At 37.4% G+C, this 16,935-nt stretch overlaps 1 protein-coding gene across 1 annotated transcript; it reads right to left on the reverse strand.

The window, feature by feature from the left end:
* Positions 1–1,939: 1,939 nt before the first annotated feature.
* LOC129760733 (alpha-tubulin N-acetyltransferase-like) lies at positions 1,940–13,808 on the reverse strand. The gene is made up of 4 exons (XM_055758391.1): positions 13,682–13,808; positions 13,075–13,252; positions 10,559–10,602; positions 1,940–4,351 (listed from the first exon to the last, which is right to left on the reverse strand). The coding sequence occupies exons 1-4, from the start codon at positions 13,768–13,770 to the stop codon at positions 3,484–3,486; spliced, it is 1,179 nt and encodes a 392-aa protein (XP_055614366.1). The 5' UTR covers positions 13,771–13,808; the 3' UTR covers positions 1,940–3,483.
* Positions 13,809–16,935: the final 3,127 nt, after the last annotated feature.

A 16,935-nucleotide genomic window follows, 5' to 3' on the forward strand; every position in this document is an offset into this window, starting at 1 on the left:
CTTCCCTCTGTAGGGCAAAGTATCTTGGCTGCTAGCACATCTGCATTCGCAGATGGCGCAAAAATGCTGGTAGTATCAAGGTTTAAATATGTAAAATATCCACTACGTAACACATTCGCCAGCTGAATAGAAACAAGTCGGCTGGGAAGGATGGCAACGCAGCCATCATGAACTCATCAAAATGGACCCGGACAAGTTGGCCGATTGCCTACACCGGTTGATAGTCCGGATCTGGGACATAGAACAGCTACCGGAGGAGTGGAAGGAGGGAGTAATATGCCCCATCTACAAGAAGGGCGACAAATTGGACTGTGAGAACTACCGAGCGATCATTGTCCTCAATGCCGCCTACAAAGTGTTGTCCCGAATCCTACTCCGCCGCCTAACGCCACAAGCAAACAGATTCGTGGGAAGTCATCAGGTCGGCTTCATGGAGGGACGGTCTACGACGGACCAGATATTCACATTACGGCAAATCCTCCAAAAATGCCGTGAACACCAAGTCCCTCTATTCATCGACTTCAAAGCCGCATACGACACGATCGACCGTAACGAGCTATGGAAAATCATGGACGAGAACGGCTTTCCCGGGAAGCTGATCAGACTGATCAAGACGACGATGGATGGAACGCAGTGCTGTGTGCGGATCTCGGGTGAATTGTCGAGTTCATTCGAATCGCGCAGGGGGCTTCGACAAGGTGATGGTCTATCCTGCATGATGTTCAACGTGGCGCTAGAAGGTGTTATTCGACGAGCGGTGGGCGAAAGGCGGGGCACGATTATCAACAGATCCAGTCAACTTATTTGCTTTGCCGATGACATTGATATAGTCGGCAGATCATCTGCGGCGGTGGAGGAGATCTACTGCAAACTGAAACGCGAAGCAGGAAGGATTGGGTTGATGATTAATACGTCCAAGACGAAGTACATGCTGGCCTGCGGATCCGAGACCGACCGAACCCGCTTGTCCAGTAGTAACAAGGTCACGATCGACCGCTGACCGCAGACAATGACACCAGCCGTGAGATCCGGAGGCGAATTATCAGCGGAAGTCGTGCCTTCTATGGACTCCACAAGCAACTGCGGTCGAGAAGACTTAGCCCTCGCACGAAGTGTAACCTGTATATGACGCTCATTAGAAAGGTTGTTCTCTACGGGCACGAGACATGGATATTGCTCGAGGAGGACCTGCGTACACTCGGAGTATTCGAGCGACGAGTGTTAAGAACCATCTTTGGCGGCGTACAGGAGAACGGAGTGTGGAGGCGAAGGATGAACCACGAGCTCGCGCGACTCTACGGCGAACCCAGTATCCAGAAGGTAGTGAAGGCTGGCCGGATACGCTGGGCAGGACATGTTGCGCGAAAGCCGGACGACTGTCCTGCAAAACAGGTGTTCGCTACGAATCCGGTAGGAACAAGACGAGTGGTGGCGCAACGAGCGAGGTGGTTAGACCAAGTGGAGCGTGATCTGGCAAACGTGGGGTGCCCGAGAAATTGGAGAACGGTTGCCATGGACCGAGTGAATTTCAGGAATAATGTTCGTCAAGCTATGTCGTGAGACGGAATACTATGCAAATAAATAAATAAATAAATAAGGTACTTAACTTTATTGAATTCAATATTCGGAACTAAAATACATATTTTCAACAAGTATTCAACACAACTGTCGGTCAGTTTTGAGACATCTTCAAAAGTTTTTTCTTTGTTTTAAAAATTTGATGCATTTTATTTATTTCTAAAAAAAGAGAAAATATTGTATTTTATTATAGATGAAAGTATTTTTTATTTGTTGTTATTATTTAGCCAAAATATTTAATAAAAACTTCAAATTGATATATGGTCAATTTTGCGACTAACTTATGGATGGACTTATACTTGCTTACTTACCGTAGGAAGGAATGTGATACTCTAAGCAAAATTAAAAATCAACAAAAATATTCAAGGGCCGTTGGCAGGTTTTTTTATTCATTGATCAAAAGGTTGCACATGTTTGTTCTGATTTTATTTTTCAACATTTAAAGTTCAGCTTATTAGTGTACACTGTAGATAGTAATTTTGTTTTTGCGCTTACCGTTACAATCGTTTAATTTTCTACTCGCCAATTTTCTCGAATTTTCTAGGAAAGGTTTAATGTTACTGTGTTTTTTTTTGTTTCTCGTTCGCTGCTCTACTACGGTTGAAGAACGTGTGTGGGTGTGTGTAGTGTTTTTTTTTGTGACTGTTGTTGTTGTTGTGTGTGTTCGTATGGATGTGTGGTGGAAGAGTTGACACACACAAATTAATGCAAAATATAATCGTCAAGGTAATCCTCCTGAAAATTTCTGCAAAACGAGTACACAGACAGGTTGAGTTAGAAATGCTTTTAATTTTTTATGTTTAATCTCTAAATTTGAACTCGCATTCTTCACACACGAATATTTTTATTTTCACTACTTGCTTGAGATTTTTGTTGTCGTTTCATTTTTTTCCAATTTGAGTATTTTCTTACATCCAAAGTTGTGCTCAGTTATCAGTAAAGCTTACAAAAAATAGCGAAATCACTCTAATGATTAAGAAAAATGGAAATGTGAATGATATATCCAATACTTTGGTGCGTGGTTTTAGTCTAATGATATTTCTATATAGGACTACTCTACTACTCAATGGGATAACGAAGTTGGTTGAACAAAATGGCAAAATCAACAGTGTCGATGAGGATTCAACAGAAAACAATTGGTAAATATCTAAAGGTTGTGAGGAACCAAATCTACCAGTAGGTTTAGTTTAAGAACAACAAGCGGCGACATCTACTCGCTTTACTTTAGTCCAAACAGGGTTTATTTTCATTTTTTAAATATTTTGTAGCGTAATTTGATTTTCATTTTCTTCGGATTCACGTCACTTACTTTTTTTCTAATTTCAAATAAAATGGATGTTATTTGTTTTTTTTTGTTTTCAAATTTTTCATTCAAATAGATCTACTACTGCTTACGACAACAGTTCATGCAGCCTCCGTCATTATTCCATCGTTGACAATGTGTTCAGATTTTTTCAGAAAATCGGCTTTTTGATAATTATACAGCTTATTTATTAATCCTATCTGTTTGTTGGGAGTCTTCCATGAACGATTTTTGAACTAGTATTGTTGAAGAAAATAAATCAAAAGCTCTAGTTTTTGAAGCTCAATTGACTGAATTGTTAACAAATCTCCCTCAATAAGAAATACCTTCAGACGTATCCGACTAAACTGACAAATTATTCCTAGGTTGTTATTTGTATACGATATCATATTCATTTGGATAATTCAGCCGACTGATATAATCAAAGTTCGCAATATGACAGGAATAATTAATTTGTCATCATTCTGGAAGACTCAACAAATGAATAGACAACGAGTCCTTTGCAAGGATCTATCTTTCCTAATCCTAGAATCTATGACTTGTACATTTTTGGTATTGTATAGGTAGCCTAATAGCTGAGAGTCTGGCAGACATGTGGCCGTTTACCACAGCTTATTATGGTAGAACTTCAAGTCAAAATGACCATGATCGGTGATGTGACTGCTATCGGAATTCTTCGAGTACACCGACTCATTGTCCCCATCGCCCCCGGAGTGCAAACTGTGACGGGTACCGGATTTTCCGATCGGTCGTCCAATTTTGACCGTCCCAAAGCCTTCGTCCTGTTCCTGTTCGAATTCCATCTTGCCACAGGGCGTGACGGCCGATCCAACCCCAAACGAGATGTTCTTCAGACCCGTGTGCTGTTTGTTGTGTGGCAAGGGAGCCCGCAACCTCGGTACCCCGGCCGGATGTTCCGGCGTGTGCTGCTGGCTGATAGATTGAGGAGAAGCGGAATTTTCACGGTTAGTGTCCTCCAGTTCTAGCTGGTGCGGATGGAAGCTGTACGGATCCGGATCGGATGCCGGCTTGGGAATGTCCGCGTACTCTTGGGCAAATGTAACTTGCTGTTGCTGTTGCTGCTGATGGTGATGATGATAGTCAACCTCATCCGATAATGCCAAATTTTGCAGGTTAGCCGATAGGACCTCATCGTCAAGTAGTGTTCCGGAAGAGCGAGCGGCAGCGGCGGCCACGTGGTCATCGTCACCGGCATTGTCCCCCCCATTGCTTGTTGTTGCTGGGCTGCCTTGTGCGGTGCCTTCCGGTTCCGGATTCTCGTCATCTTCCGGATCCTGGAGGCCATTCCGGTGACAACTCCGGTGATGATGACGACGTTGCTGCTGCTGCTGCTGGTCCTCTTCGAATTCCCGAGGATCAACATCGTAATGATTACCGTTTTCTACGTAATCGTCATTGTTGTTGGAAGCTGATGGAGGCGCATGATGGTTGTTAGTGGAGGAAGGGGTGCTGCAAACAATCAATCAAACAAACCATTTTTTGCAGCTGCTGTTGCTTTCAAACGCCACAAAGTTCTACTGTGTGCAGGATAAATTAGAGCTAAGAAGAATCAGATCGAGTTTTTTTTATGCCAATTGCAATGTCAATTCAAACGACCTGGCTTTAATCAGCGCAAACTGGACGAGCCTTCTACTTTCTGATGATTGAAATCACTAGAACAGAAGTAGGCGATGACTTATTAATGAAACACGCGTTGTTTTCCTCGGCTGGAAAATGTTGTGATGAGTGTGAAATATTGAGAAAAGTTTAAGCAGAAGTCAGTGATAATAACTTTGAAAAGTGTTGTTAAATACTTAGATTGTCCAATTTGAACTCTATCTTAGTGGATTAAGCAATTATCCAGAGAGAAGTGAGAGATTCGCAGTGCTTCGTTGCCGTTTTGAAATCGAAAATCCTGGTACTTATTAGGTATCAATTAGATAGAGTTGAACCTCGGTTGCGGATGGCTCAAAAGTTTGCAACGTAACCGTACAAAAATCTTGGCCAGAAAGAGAGTGTTGATAAGAGAAATTGCTTAGATAGAAACTAAAAATCCGCGTGGCCTTTTTTCACAGCTGAATCGACAAATGTCGGGAAATTTCCAGTTGAAGACAAGGAGTACCTAACGGATTACAAGATCACCGGAAGATAAAAACGCAAGTTATTGTGAGTATAAATTTTGAATCTGTTGGAGAAACACAATCTGAGGTTTATATTGTTAAATTCTAAATCTTTAAATTCAATTAAATCAGAATTTCAAAAGTGATTTCTAATTATCAATCTCAGCTGCGAATCATAAATCTGGAAATTTACAATTAATCTTAACCCTTAAGATGAACAATCTGAATAGAGTGTCCATTTCCGGGCCATTTTAGCGTTCCCGGGAATCGAGAAATCTGATGATCTTTTTCCGGGAATTCTCGAGATCCCTGGAAATTTTAAAAATGAAGATTTTAACACTCTACTGCATACGAAACCTTATAAGTTTTTTCGAATAATTTTTCTGTTAATGGGAATCTGGCATGTAGACTACTTTAAATTTGATTTAAAAATCGATTTTGTCTTTGTTTAGAATTTTTAGGGTAACATTGATCAGTATCTATTTCGACGGGTTAACAAGTTTTCTTGATCATAAAGGATACAAAACACCTTCATAATATTTACAAATGATAGTTTATCAATTGCTAAGGCAGTTCGGAACAAACTCAAATGATATAAAATTAACCATGAAACTCTACAAAATTGAACACAACACTTTCGGTGGCTCAAAGATCCAGTGAATTCTGAGATATACAATGCTGAATTTCGATGTTTCTTGGCTTAGATTTCTTCGCGGTCCAAAAAAAAACAACATCGCGGTCCGGCCGAACAACAATTAAAATCGAAAGATGCTGATGTTGCATTAATTAAGAGGCTAAATTTTTTAACATTACTTTTAAAAAGAGTAGGCTGCGGCCGTAGACGACGGTTGTGATTTTTTCGCTGCGAATTTTAATCCCGGAAAAATATTCATTTTCAACCAATTAATTGTTGTTTGTGCTGAAAAATGGTTCAGAAGTTGGAAGCTTTGAGTTTGCATAGTATAGATTCTTGTTTGGTAGATGTTCAACATGCCTAATTTATTGCCAAAATTGGTGGATGATGTTTAGTGGCCGCTGTAACAGCTGGAGCCGGTGCCAAAGCTGAAAGGAAATAAACTTCAACACAAAATACTTCCTGCGAATCATTCTTCATATCAAAATTTCGAAGAAGGACCGGATTACAACACAATTTCTATGAAGCTGAAGTCAGAATCTTTGACCAATTGGTTAAAGATACTATAAGGCTCCATCATTGCAAACATTCAGATGGTACTTAGAAGAGGAAGGTAGAATGCGCTGAATTCGGTGAGAATGTTTAATTTATAGAAATTAGTGGAACATATCATCATTATTATATTAACAAGTCCTACTTGCCATGTAGGATCCCCCATATCTAAAACCCTCCCCATTTCATTCTGAAACAGGTTCATGGGTCGTATGAGTTCTCTGCACCTAAAGAGTTCATTTCGCTATTTCAGAACTTTCCTACCATGATTACACTGACTTGCCGCGGTGTGCATTATAGTACCTCACTGAAAATCAAAGCGGCATTTGAAATAAGTATTGAATCCTGGTACTTATTTTGGCATCTCGTGTTGGCTCTTGTTTACCAGTTGTACTTTATTTATCAGCCAATGCAAGATGTGTGTAGTCACCCTATGCTATGCTATGCTATGCTAATTTTTTTAACATTACTTTGAAAACTCTACAAAAATATGAAACTTTACATTCATTCAATTCCTTAGGCCCCGCACTTTTCCCCTTTTATTTTTTCCTTCAAACTTTACCATTTGATAGGGTTTAGAAGTTGGTTAGCTAGACTTCAGGTTTTTTGTCAAATCTCGTAAATTTTCAAAATATGTCATTTATTTGCCGATGATTTTGCTACTGTCAATAGAATCGAAGTTCTCAATAAGTTTTGCAAAATAGAACATTCAGATTCTTTTCGAAGCGTTTCTTTATTGGAATTGTTTGATTTTGCAGATTCTTGGTAATTTTTCACTTTAACAGTAAGTTTTCGAACGAAAAAACTTTTTTATCAAATTCAGCACAGTTTTTAGAAGAAAAAAAAATTGCTTAAGTCCAAGCCAGGGAAATTCATCAAAGTAGGACTATCATTTTCCTTGCTCAATCTAATCCATTTTTCCAATTTAGATCGTGTAAATTTTTATAGTAATTAAGCATTTTTTATTGGCTTCGGGAATTGCTGGGCTATTTAAGCGTTTCCCAAGATTCGAAAATTCCCGATTTTTTTTTATTCCCAGGAATTTCCGGTCGGGAAATCCCGGGTAGGACACTCTAAAGCAGAATACTTGATTTGAAATCCAAAGTTTAAAATCTGAATCTGATATCTAGAACCAGGAATTCTTAATTGAAAATCTGATTCTGATATCTAAATCTTAAACCTCATTCTGGAATCCATAATCTGAAGTTTTATGATATCTGAATCTGAGTTTTGAAATCTAAATTTGTATAAAAATTTGAATTTGAGTTGTTAATTCTGGATCTGGGTCTAAAATCTGAAATCCAGGTCAAAATCTGAATCTGGTTTTAATATCCGAAAACTAATATCTGAGTCTCGAATCTGAATCTTCTATTATCTGGATCTGACATTTGAATTTAATCTGAAAATAAATTTGAATCTGAAATATAAATCTAAACTCTGAATTTAAAATCAGAATCTGAAATCTGAACCGGATATCTTGATCTGAAAATTGAATCTGACATCTGAATCTGAAATCAAAATCAGAAATTTTTATCCAAAATTCCATCTGAAATCTGATTTTTTCATCTGAATCAGGCATCAACATTTGAAACCTGAAATCTGAATTTAAAATTTATAATCTGAATATGAGATTAGTATCAGAAATCTGATAATCTGAAGTTATATGATATCTGAATCTGATTTTTGAAATCTTAAATCTGCATCAAAATCTGAATTTCACTTCTTAAATCTGGATCTGAATTCTAGACCTGGGTTTGAAATCTGAGACAAAATCTGAATCTTTGAGGATTTCATATCCGAAATCTAATATCTAAATCTTGAATCTGAATCTGAGTTCTTAAATCTGGATCTTTTTCTTTTCAAGGAAATAAAGATCTCAAACCTGAATCTGATATCTGGATCTGAAATCTGGATCTGAAATCTGTATCTAAAATTTAATCTGAAATCTTAATCTGATTTTTTATGTGAAATCGGAATCTGATTTTTTAATCTGAAATCGGGCATCTGAATTAAAGACCTGAAATCTAAATTTGCAATTTGAATTTAAACTATATTATCTGAATCTGAGATTAGCATCTGAAATCTGAATGAAAATCTGAATCTGAGATATAAATCTTAGTAGATTATCTAAATCTGAAATCAGCATCTGAAATCTGAGTCTGAAATATGAAATGAATACCCGAATCAGAAATCTGAATATAAAATGTGAAATCTGAATCTGGAATTTAAATCTGTATTCTTAGAACTGAATCTGAAATTTGAACCCGATATCTAAATCTGAAAACTAATTATTTGAAATTTAAAAATTGAATCTGAAAACTGAACTCTGGATCTGAATCTGAAATCCAGTATCGACTTTCGACTGTTTAATAAGTTTTTTGGGGGTAAATTTTTCGGCTATCAGTCAACTTAAATAGTAGATCCTAAATCTTAAATAAATAGTCGTCTTTACTATTTAAGTTGACTGATAGCCGAAAAATTTACCCCTGAAAAAAAAGAATCTGAAATCTGAATTTAATATCTGAATCTTAAATCCTTAAATGTCAAATCTAAAATATTAATTTGGATTCTGAAATCTAAACCTGAATGCTGAATCTGAACCTAAATCTGAATCTGAGATCAGAATTTGAATCTGTAACTTTATTTGAAGTATAAATCTGCATGAAAACTTTTTTCAAGAAGACGGCGCAATGAAGTTTATGTGTTGTACATCATTTTAGAAAAGCTGTAGTTTTCGTTCGAACAAAAAAGTGTGAAGAAAAAAATCTGAATGACAGAAAATTGCCCCAAGTCTAATTTTTCAATACCGTGAATTATTTATCATTATTCCTTAAAAATTGATAATTTGTTCCTTTAGATTTTTTGACTCTGAAGGACTCAAATTCAATCTCGTCTAAATTCTAAAACCTATCCTGCATTTAGAATTTGGTAACTGAATTCAAACTTTGCATCGGAAATTGTATCTTTATTAAGGATCAAATTACCTATTTTCGATCTATTACTGATGTTATATTCCAAATCTCGAGTCTTAAAAAATACCATGTTTCTGAAACCTGAAATAGATGGTTTTCAGGTATTCTGATTAATGTTGTAAATCATAAACCTTTTTGATTATCTTTCAATGAAGTTTTCTTGAACAACATTCCAATCCATATTGCGCTGAACAAAACCAGTTCGTTCTTATTTCAAACATTTTAAAACATCTACAATCAAATCGCAGCCAAATGCCGACAAATTTTGTTTTTCTGATGACGAAACTGAAGAATGCATGCTAGGAACCGGGGAACAATAACGAAAAATATAAAAATCATTATTAGGAAATAAAACACAACACAGTTTTTTTTTTTCAAAGTAACAATTTCACTTTAATAAAACAAAATCGGTGCGGTTCGATCATTTTGCAGAGGACAAAATAAGACAAATTTATGTTCTAGGAAAAGTGATGCAATGCAATGAGGCTTTTTACACATCGAAAAAAGAAGCGTTCGCTTTTAGTTCAATTATAAGGAATAAGGCAAGTAACGTACAGTAAATAAATAACCTATTGCATAAGAAGCCCGTCGTTTCGTTATTCATGTTTCGCTTTCTTTGAATGAATTGCACAATAATTCACGGTTTTTTTTCATATGCGACAGGCAACGTAATAAATAATATCTAATCATAATCGCAATGAGCGAAACAAAGGAAAAAATATAAAAAAAAATCAACAAAGCAATTTCTATTGCGTAGTTTTTCATTCTTGTTTTTTGTTTTGTAACTCTCCTAAAGGCAAGCTCATTCAACTAAATCGAAACGAACATTTGTTGGTTGTAATCACAATTTTGGTTTCATTCGTTTGTTTGTCGTTTTTGTTTTGTTGCTATTGCTGGTGTTCATTGTTTTCTCTCGTAACATATGGTTTCGATTTCCGGCGGAAGTTTTCCGTCGGACTCTAAAACTAAACTCATAATAGCTATCATCCTTCGTTTTTGATTTTCGATTTTTTTTTGTCCTCCTGGTTAATGCTATTATCATATCTTATAAAGATCACTTGTGAATGAGTTTTTAATGCTATTGTTATTTATGCAGTTATTAAGGTTAAATTTAGAAAATATTGCTAGATCATTCGCTGGAGTGTAGGTTTTTTTTATTGATTGTGAAGTGGGTACGTGTTCTATAAGAAATTTCTGAAAAATAAAATAAATAAGAAAGCAAATTAAAATCAGAATAAAACCAATCATTTGAATGCGTTTGTTTTTTTTTTCATGAAATAAACATCGTAAAAAGCTAGGTACAAGCGGTATCGAACTGGGGTCAGTTCGTTTGAAGCTATTTTTTTTTTTTTTGAACAAGTATTTGCACGCTCAAAACAGAATAAAATAATTAACTCACCTGTTAGGCTCCGTGGATACTGTCGTTGGACTGTTGTGAATTATCTGGAAAAAGAGATATCAGGTTCCGTTAGTTTTGATCATGTTGTTTATAAAGGAATATCGGAAAAGAACACTTCAAAGGGAGTTTACAGAAATATTTAAAATGCAATGGATATGCTAACTTTTCACCTACGAAATAACACATTCATCCGAAAAAAAAAAACAGATTTGAAAAAGATTTATTGTCCTCACCAAAAAATACTATAAAAAAGTTAAACTTTTATTCTTTTATACCTATCATAAGCCAAATTGAGAAAAAAAAGGTTCCCAAAAAACACCGGCCAAACGGCAAACGGCTTTGCGGCACCCCTAAATGAAGTTCGTTTGAGCTGAAATTTTGCACACCTCAGTTTTTTTGGCCAAAGCAATAAAATGTAGGATATTTTCCGTTTTTTACATACGACATTTCAATTTTAGTTTTCATTCTGTTTCGCAGAACTGCCAGAATTATTTATTTCTTTTTTTGAAAATTTTCTTTTCTTCTTCACAATGTTTTATAAAAATTTCAAGATCTTTGAGGGTCACTTTTGAAAATGGAATGAGCTGAACTTCTGCTTGTTCTGTTTCATCGTAGCTTGGAGGTTGGGAACTACATTTAAAGAAATTTGAAACACAAGAATTACCCTAATAAGAGGGCCATAAAATGATGAAGATGAGTTCATTTTCTCATAAATCACAAAAAGAAATCCATTAACATTTCTACGCTCCCGATTGACAGCTAACACCAGCAATGTGGTCTTAAGAAGACGAAGACTTTACGCTCCTGAGAATCGCCGAACAAACTATAGTCGCAACGAGCCAGCCCTCAGGTTCATGAGGGAAATAAACAGTGTTAACAGTGTCATTGATTTCAATTTAAGTGTATCTATAATCAAAAATCTTTACATTTTATTACTAAGAAGACAACTGTATGTAAGATAATTTTAAGATAGCCGGGATGACGGGCTCAGCCCATATATCCGCCAATAAATAAATTAAATTAAATTAAACGGTTGAAAATTTGCATACAGAACCAAAGTCAAATGTGAAGTCTCTTTTTTAGTACAAAATAGCCAGACTGTGGCCGGGGTGGAGTTCGTATCCTAAAAATGCTGCATCGTGCTGAAAAACTCGGAATCACGGATAAATTATGTCACTTCTATCGCATTCTACCATGTTTCGGACCAGAACGTATACCTTCTACCTTATATCAAATCGCGTGCTTGTGGGTAAATAAACCAACTGGACCCCACGAATAGAGCGAAGAGTGTACAACATGCTGCAGTTGTCGTAGCATATTTTATAACAGTTTTTTTTTTGTTGCACCGTTTCTCGCTTTCTTCTAGAAATAATTCCAACTTAAATTTTCTCCATTCCACAGAAATAATTGCAAGTTTATGACAGAAGAAAAAGGTGTAAGTCAGAGAGCGAGGAAAAAAGTGTTGGAAGCTTCCGGATCCGGAAATTCTTCGCCCGGTCGTTCAGACACAGCGTTTTGTAACAAAGTGACTTCGGTCGGGGTAATGTTTAAAATATTCACCCTCAAGGTTACCAAACACCACGGATTCATGTTCAGACGGCAGGCTTATTGATTTTGCTATTAAAATTCCATTTCCCTGTCATTAATAGGTGAAAATTGAATTGCCCAACCCCAGGGATAATGCCCTAGAGAGGTGTTTCTATTCCTGGAATGGGATAACGAAATCCTCAGAAAAAGGTTTATAACATTTTGCAAGTCACTGAGCACAGCAAGATTGGCTGTATGATAAAGCTGACAAATGGTGAGAAAGTGTTTTCCCAATATGTAGGTAAGGCTGTGAAAAAAATCACATATTGAGATTGATTCCGTTTTGTGCTTAACTTCAACGTGGATCTACTTAAATAGTTATGAAATATTAAATTGTGGGCTCAAAATTTGTTGATTAGTAATCAACTGTTTAACTGGAATTATTAGTTGCAACAAAAATACCCGATATAAAAATTTACTTTTTCTTATCCATATGAATCGTATTGGGGAAAAGAATACGTTTATAATACTACTCAGACAATCGAAAAAGCTATCAGTAGGTATATGCAGTTGACGGCATGACGATCTCTTCACCATGCTGGCCTCAAAAACAAAAAGAGAACAACACAGTTTAGCATATCACGTCAAGTGTGGCAAATTGCTCGACAACCGAGAAAGTGGAATCAAAACTAGGATGATACGTAAAATTGTTTCAGAGAGTTCATTAAACGAAAACTGGCCTAGATTTGAAGGATAGTTGAAATAGTTGAAATAATTATGAACACAATTGAGTTTTGAGTACTTGAAACTTATCAAAACAGTCAGTTCAAAACTCTCACAAATGACGGCAAGAAGATTCGTTTAGTATAATTAGCTACTCTCTGGAGCCACCACCACCGTTTTTTTGTTGTTGTTTAAAACAAATTAGCACGAATATGAATGCCTGTGATTAGAGAACTTCAGTATTATAGTTAAAAGTAGTTTGGTACCTGTGCCATACTGCAGGAAGGTCGTTTGGCCGCGTATCGGCCAACGGGAGGTTGCACCACGACCGGGGGCTGAGGCAGAGGGCTCAGGACCTGGCTGACGACCCTCGGCTGCGAGTTGCTCCTTCGGCGTTGTTCTTGCACGGACGTAAAGGTGGGCCCGAACAGGTTCGTGTTAGGACTGCGGTGATTTTTTTTCGTGTTTTTTGTTTGGTTGTTGATTCGTTGTTGGTTGATGTTGGCCAATGTGGGTTAGAAGATATACGTAAGCCAGAATTTGGGGAAGCATGTTTGGTTTGTGTAAATGGCGGTATTAGTAACAGAGAAGCAAAAAAAACAACTTTCCTAGTTATTATCATTGTTTAGCTTGATGATTGAAAGGTGAAAATTTGCGCACCCCCTTTTTGACGGATAACCATTCATTAGCTAGTTCTGCTTCCACCAATCTCATTAAAGATAAGAGGTGAAAAAAGCGCATCGTGTGTGTAGGTGGAGGTAGTTAATCGGTTTATCTTTCGTTTTATTGGGTGTGCGGAGTTCGGAGCATGATTTTCAACTTTTTCCATCTGCTTTCTGTTCAACTAGGAAAAGAGTTTAGTTTTTTTTTTACCTAGCTGTGATGTGCATACGGCGACCGTCAACATCCGAGTTGTTCTGCTGACTAGCGAAGAATCCTTCGTACACAACAAAGTTGTTCATCTGTGGGATTTTTTTGTACAGTCCTGGAAAAAAGAGATAAAAAATACTATGATTGAGAATTCAGCTTATTTTTAGCTTTCATGGTATTTTTATTTAAATTTTTTTTTATTTATTAGTTAAGAGCCATCTGGAGGGAAGATGACAAGTCATCTGGGAAAAAAAGTTCTTAGACTTCAAAAGCCTATAGAAGACTTTCTGAGGCAATGCCGTTCGATTTTCTGGGAAAAGTCAACAGGCCTTCTAAAGGAACGTTGTAAAACCTTTTGAAGGATGGTCGTTGTCGTATTGAGGCCGCACAAAGTAGACTAGACAGACTTTCTGTTTGATAGATCGTCATCAGGGCTTCTGATGAAAGGTCATCAGGCCTTCTTGAGAATAGTCACTAGGGCATCTCAGGATCTGAAAGAATGTCGTCAGGGAAGGTTATCAGGTTTCCAGAAAAAAATGCAGTCAGGCCATTCTGAGGAATTTTGTCAAGCCTACTGAAAGACAAGTCTTCTGGCGTATGGTCGGCTGGCCTTCTGGACGAAAGCTGTCAAAATTCATCAAGACTTCTAGAAGGTCTTCAGGATTTCTAGAAAAAGATGTTCTGACTGTTTAGAAAAATGAAGGCTATCAGGCTCTTTTAAAAGAAAGTCGTTCGACCTTCTTAAAGCTATGATCATTTAGTATCCGGACACTTCATTTCGGTGATAGCTACAATACTAGAGATCGGATATGCAAAACTTCTGCAGCGTTGTATTGATTATGAAAAGGACTATCTTGTCTATTTTTGCAAGGTTCTAAGTTAACGTGTGTTTTAGGTATTTACGATGCAAAAAGACATGGTAAAAATAACAAATGTGCGTCTTTTGCGCTTCGAAAATTTTTCAATGTCGACTTGAAAACTCATGAACTGTTGATTTTTTCTGTTTTTTTTAGACCCAATGATTAAGAAGTATAAGGAGCCACTCTAGGATCAACACGAAATTTAAACCAAACATCAGAGTGGAACCCTTCATCTTAAATATGGTAAAAAAGACTATGGTTATTGGGGATAACTGATTGCATACCCCTTAAATAATGCAATAAATCCAATTCCGGCAGGCAAAAAGTGATGGCTGACTAGTAGACACCATGTAAATAACTAATAGAGAGCAGTTAAATAGATCGCAATCTGTGCAACCGATTTTAACGCAATGTGACAGATGTGTTCTGATGGACAAAGAAATATATATTGAAACCGGATTTAAGAGATCAAATTCTTCAAGATGCCTACTCATGAAAAGGTTCCAACCAGATTCCAATTGCTTTTTCCAGGCGAGTTGGTGTAAAATATGATGATTTGGCAAAGGTTTTGCTTCTGTTGTAAAAATGATAGATCAATACATGACGTAAAAAAGTGTGCAAAGATAAAAAAGAGATTTTATGAAAAAGTAAGAGTATTTTTTAAAATCATTGATAGATATTTTTTTTTTTAGATTTTTACATTAAATGTCATATCAACACCTTCATTTCCTCCATAGAAAGTTTTTCGATCAAATGAATAGTTTTTAAAATACACACGTTTGGAACTGTCCGGATTCTAAATGATCATAGCCTTTGGAATGGTCATCAGTCCTTCTTAAAGATGGTTGCTCGGTCGTCAGACCACCTGGCTCAATTTTGCGGACGTCCTTAATATTGTCCAGCTTCTTGAAAGACGTAAGATTGCTGAAATTCTTAATTTTGACAGCATTAATAGATAGCCTGCTGATGATATGTCTCATAACTTACACTAAAAGGAAACATTAGGAATACCAATACCTAAAAACAGTTTTAAATATGAATATAATATCAAACAAAAAACGTTGGCCGATTTCCGTTAGGTCTCGTTGTGTACTAAACTTGCGGACTAACCTTCCTTTGCGGTTCGGGTCTATATGACCCGAACTAGACTTTCTCGAAGCGATATCTCAAGAAAGGTTCTAGCTTAAACACCTCGAAATTCACTGCATTCACCCAAAATGAAGAGCTTTACAATTTCTCATTTTTAGATTTTCGAATAGGGTTACCAGAGTCACCAAACAAGGACAATAAGGCCCGGACAGGCTTCCGAAAAGTACTGGCGAACGACAGTATTCTTGCGAATGTCGCACATGGACCTCGATGAAAGCTTCCCGAATATTTCTTCCCCGACAGTTTTAAAAGGAGCGGTCGGGCGATGTACAGCGATGGCTTGTTTTACCTCATGCGAGAGTTTGTTCGTGGGTATGAAAGTTATTTAAGCTTCGTGACAGTTTTGGGAAAATCTTCGTAACAGTTTTCAATGCGTTGAATTTCGCATGACAGTACTACTTACTCCGTCCGACTGTAGCCGAGATTCGCTCGGGCCGAGTTAATTTCGAACGAAAGTGTTTTCCTTTTGCTTGAAGCTACTGCGGGTGGTGATCACCCCAATCACCCTCTCCACCCCTTTCCACCTAACCTGCACCGGCACCGGCACCACACATCGCGTTACGCCTCGGTCGTATGCTGCTGCTCGGTGTGAATATATGGCTCGTTCGATCTATTCGATCCGAGCAGCAGCGCATACGATCGGGCATGGGTACGGTATGGGCACTACAGTCACCCGTGACAGTCCTGGAAAAACTGTCACGCCCTGCAGCCGACAGTTAGGATGAAATTATTTTCGAAACAGGAGGATGGGGGGATGAAAACCGAACTGTCGGTTGGGTTCGCTACAGCTTTAAGCACAACACATTCGGCAACGCATGCTTTAAGCAGATTGTTCAGATACAGCCAGGGTTCTCGCACGTGTGCGATGTAGCCGAAGCATTACGATTCGTTACCGACGGTACAGCAGCGAACCGAGTGGTAAGGAAAACCGAGACAGTTTGTTTGGCAAGAAAAAAGCTGTCATAGCAAAGCTGTACTTTTCGGAAGCCTGGGCCCGGACCCTCCCATTGTTTTCGTTATAAAATCAAAACTTCCGAACCGATTTTCATAAAGACTACCAGTTTGAAATCGTCCAAATGTCTGCTATCAGATACTTAAGAAAACAACCTTAAAGCCAAAAAAGTCCCTCAAAAATGGGTGTTTTGCATCAAAGATCAAACTTTTAATTGATATGAATTGAGATTGAGAGCTCATACTGAAATAATAAAAGTACTTGGTTTTGCAGACCACAATTTGCAATTTTCAAGA

This window comes from Uranotaenia lowii, unplaced genomic scaffold, assembly GCF_029784155.1.
Source record: "Uranotaenia lowii strain MFRU-FL unplaced genomic scaffold, ASM2978415v1 HiC_scaffold_745, whole genome shotgun sequence".
Lineage (NCBI taxonomy): Eukaryota > Metazoa > Arthropoda > Insecta > Diptera > Culicidae > Uranotaenia > Uranotaenia lowii.

Bases quoted from the DNA above. Each gene is read 5' to 3' on its own strand.
- LOC129760733 (XM_055758391.1), bottom strand. From the start codon at position 13,770: ATGAACAACTTTGTTGTGTACGAAGGATTCTTCGCTAGTCAGCAGAAC. The intron at 13,253-13,681 runs GTAAAAAAAAAA...AAATCACCGCAG, and splicing joins CGTATGCACATCACAGCTAG to TCCTAACACGAACCTGTTCG. The intron at 4,352-10,558 runs GTGAGTTAATTA...GATTGTTTGCAG, and splicing joins GTATCCACGGAGCCTAACAG to CACCCCTTCCTCCACTAACA.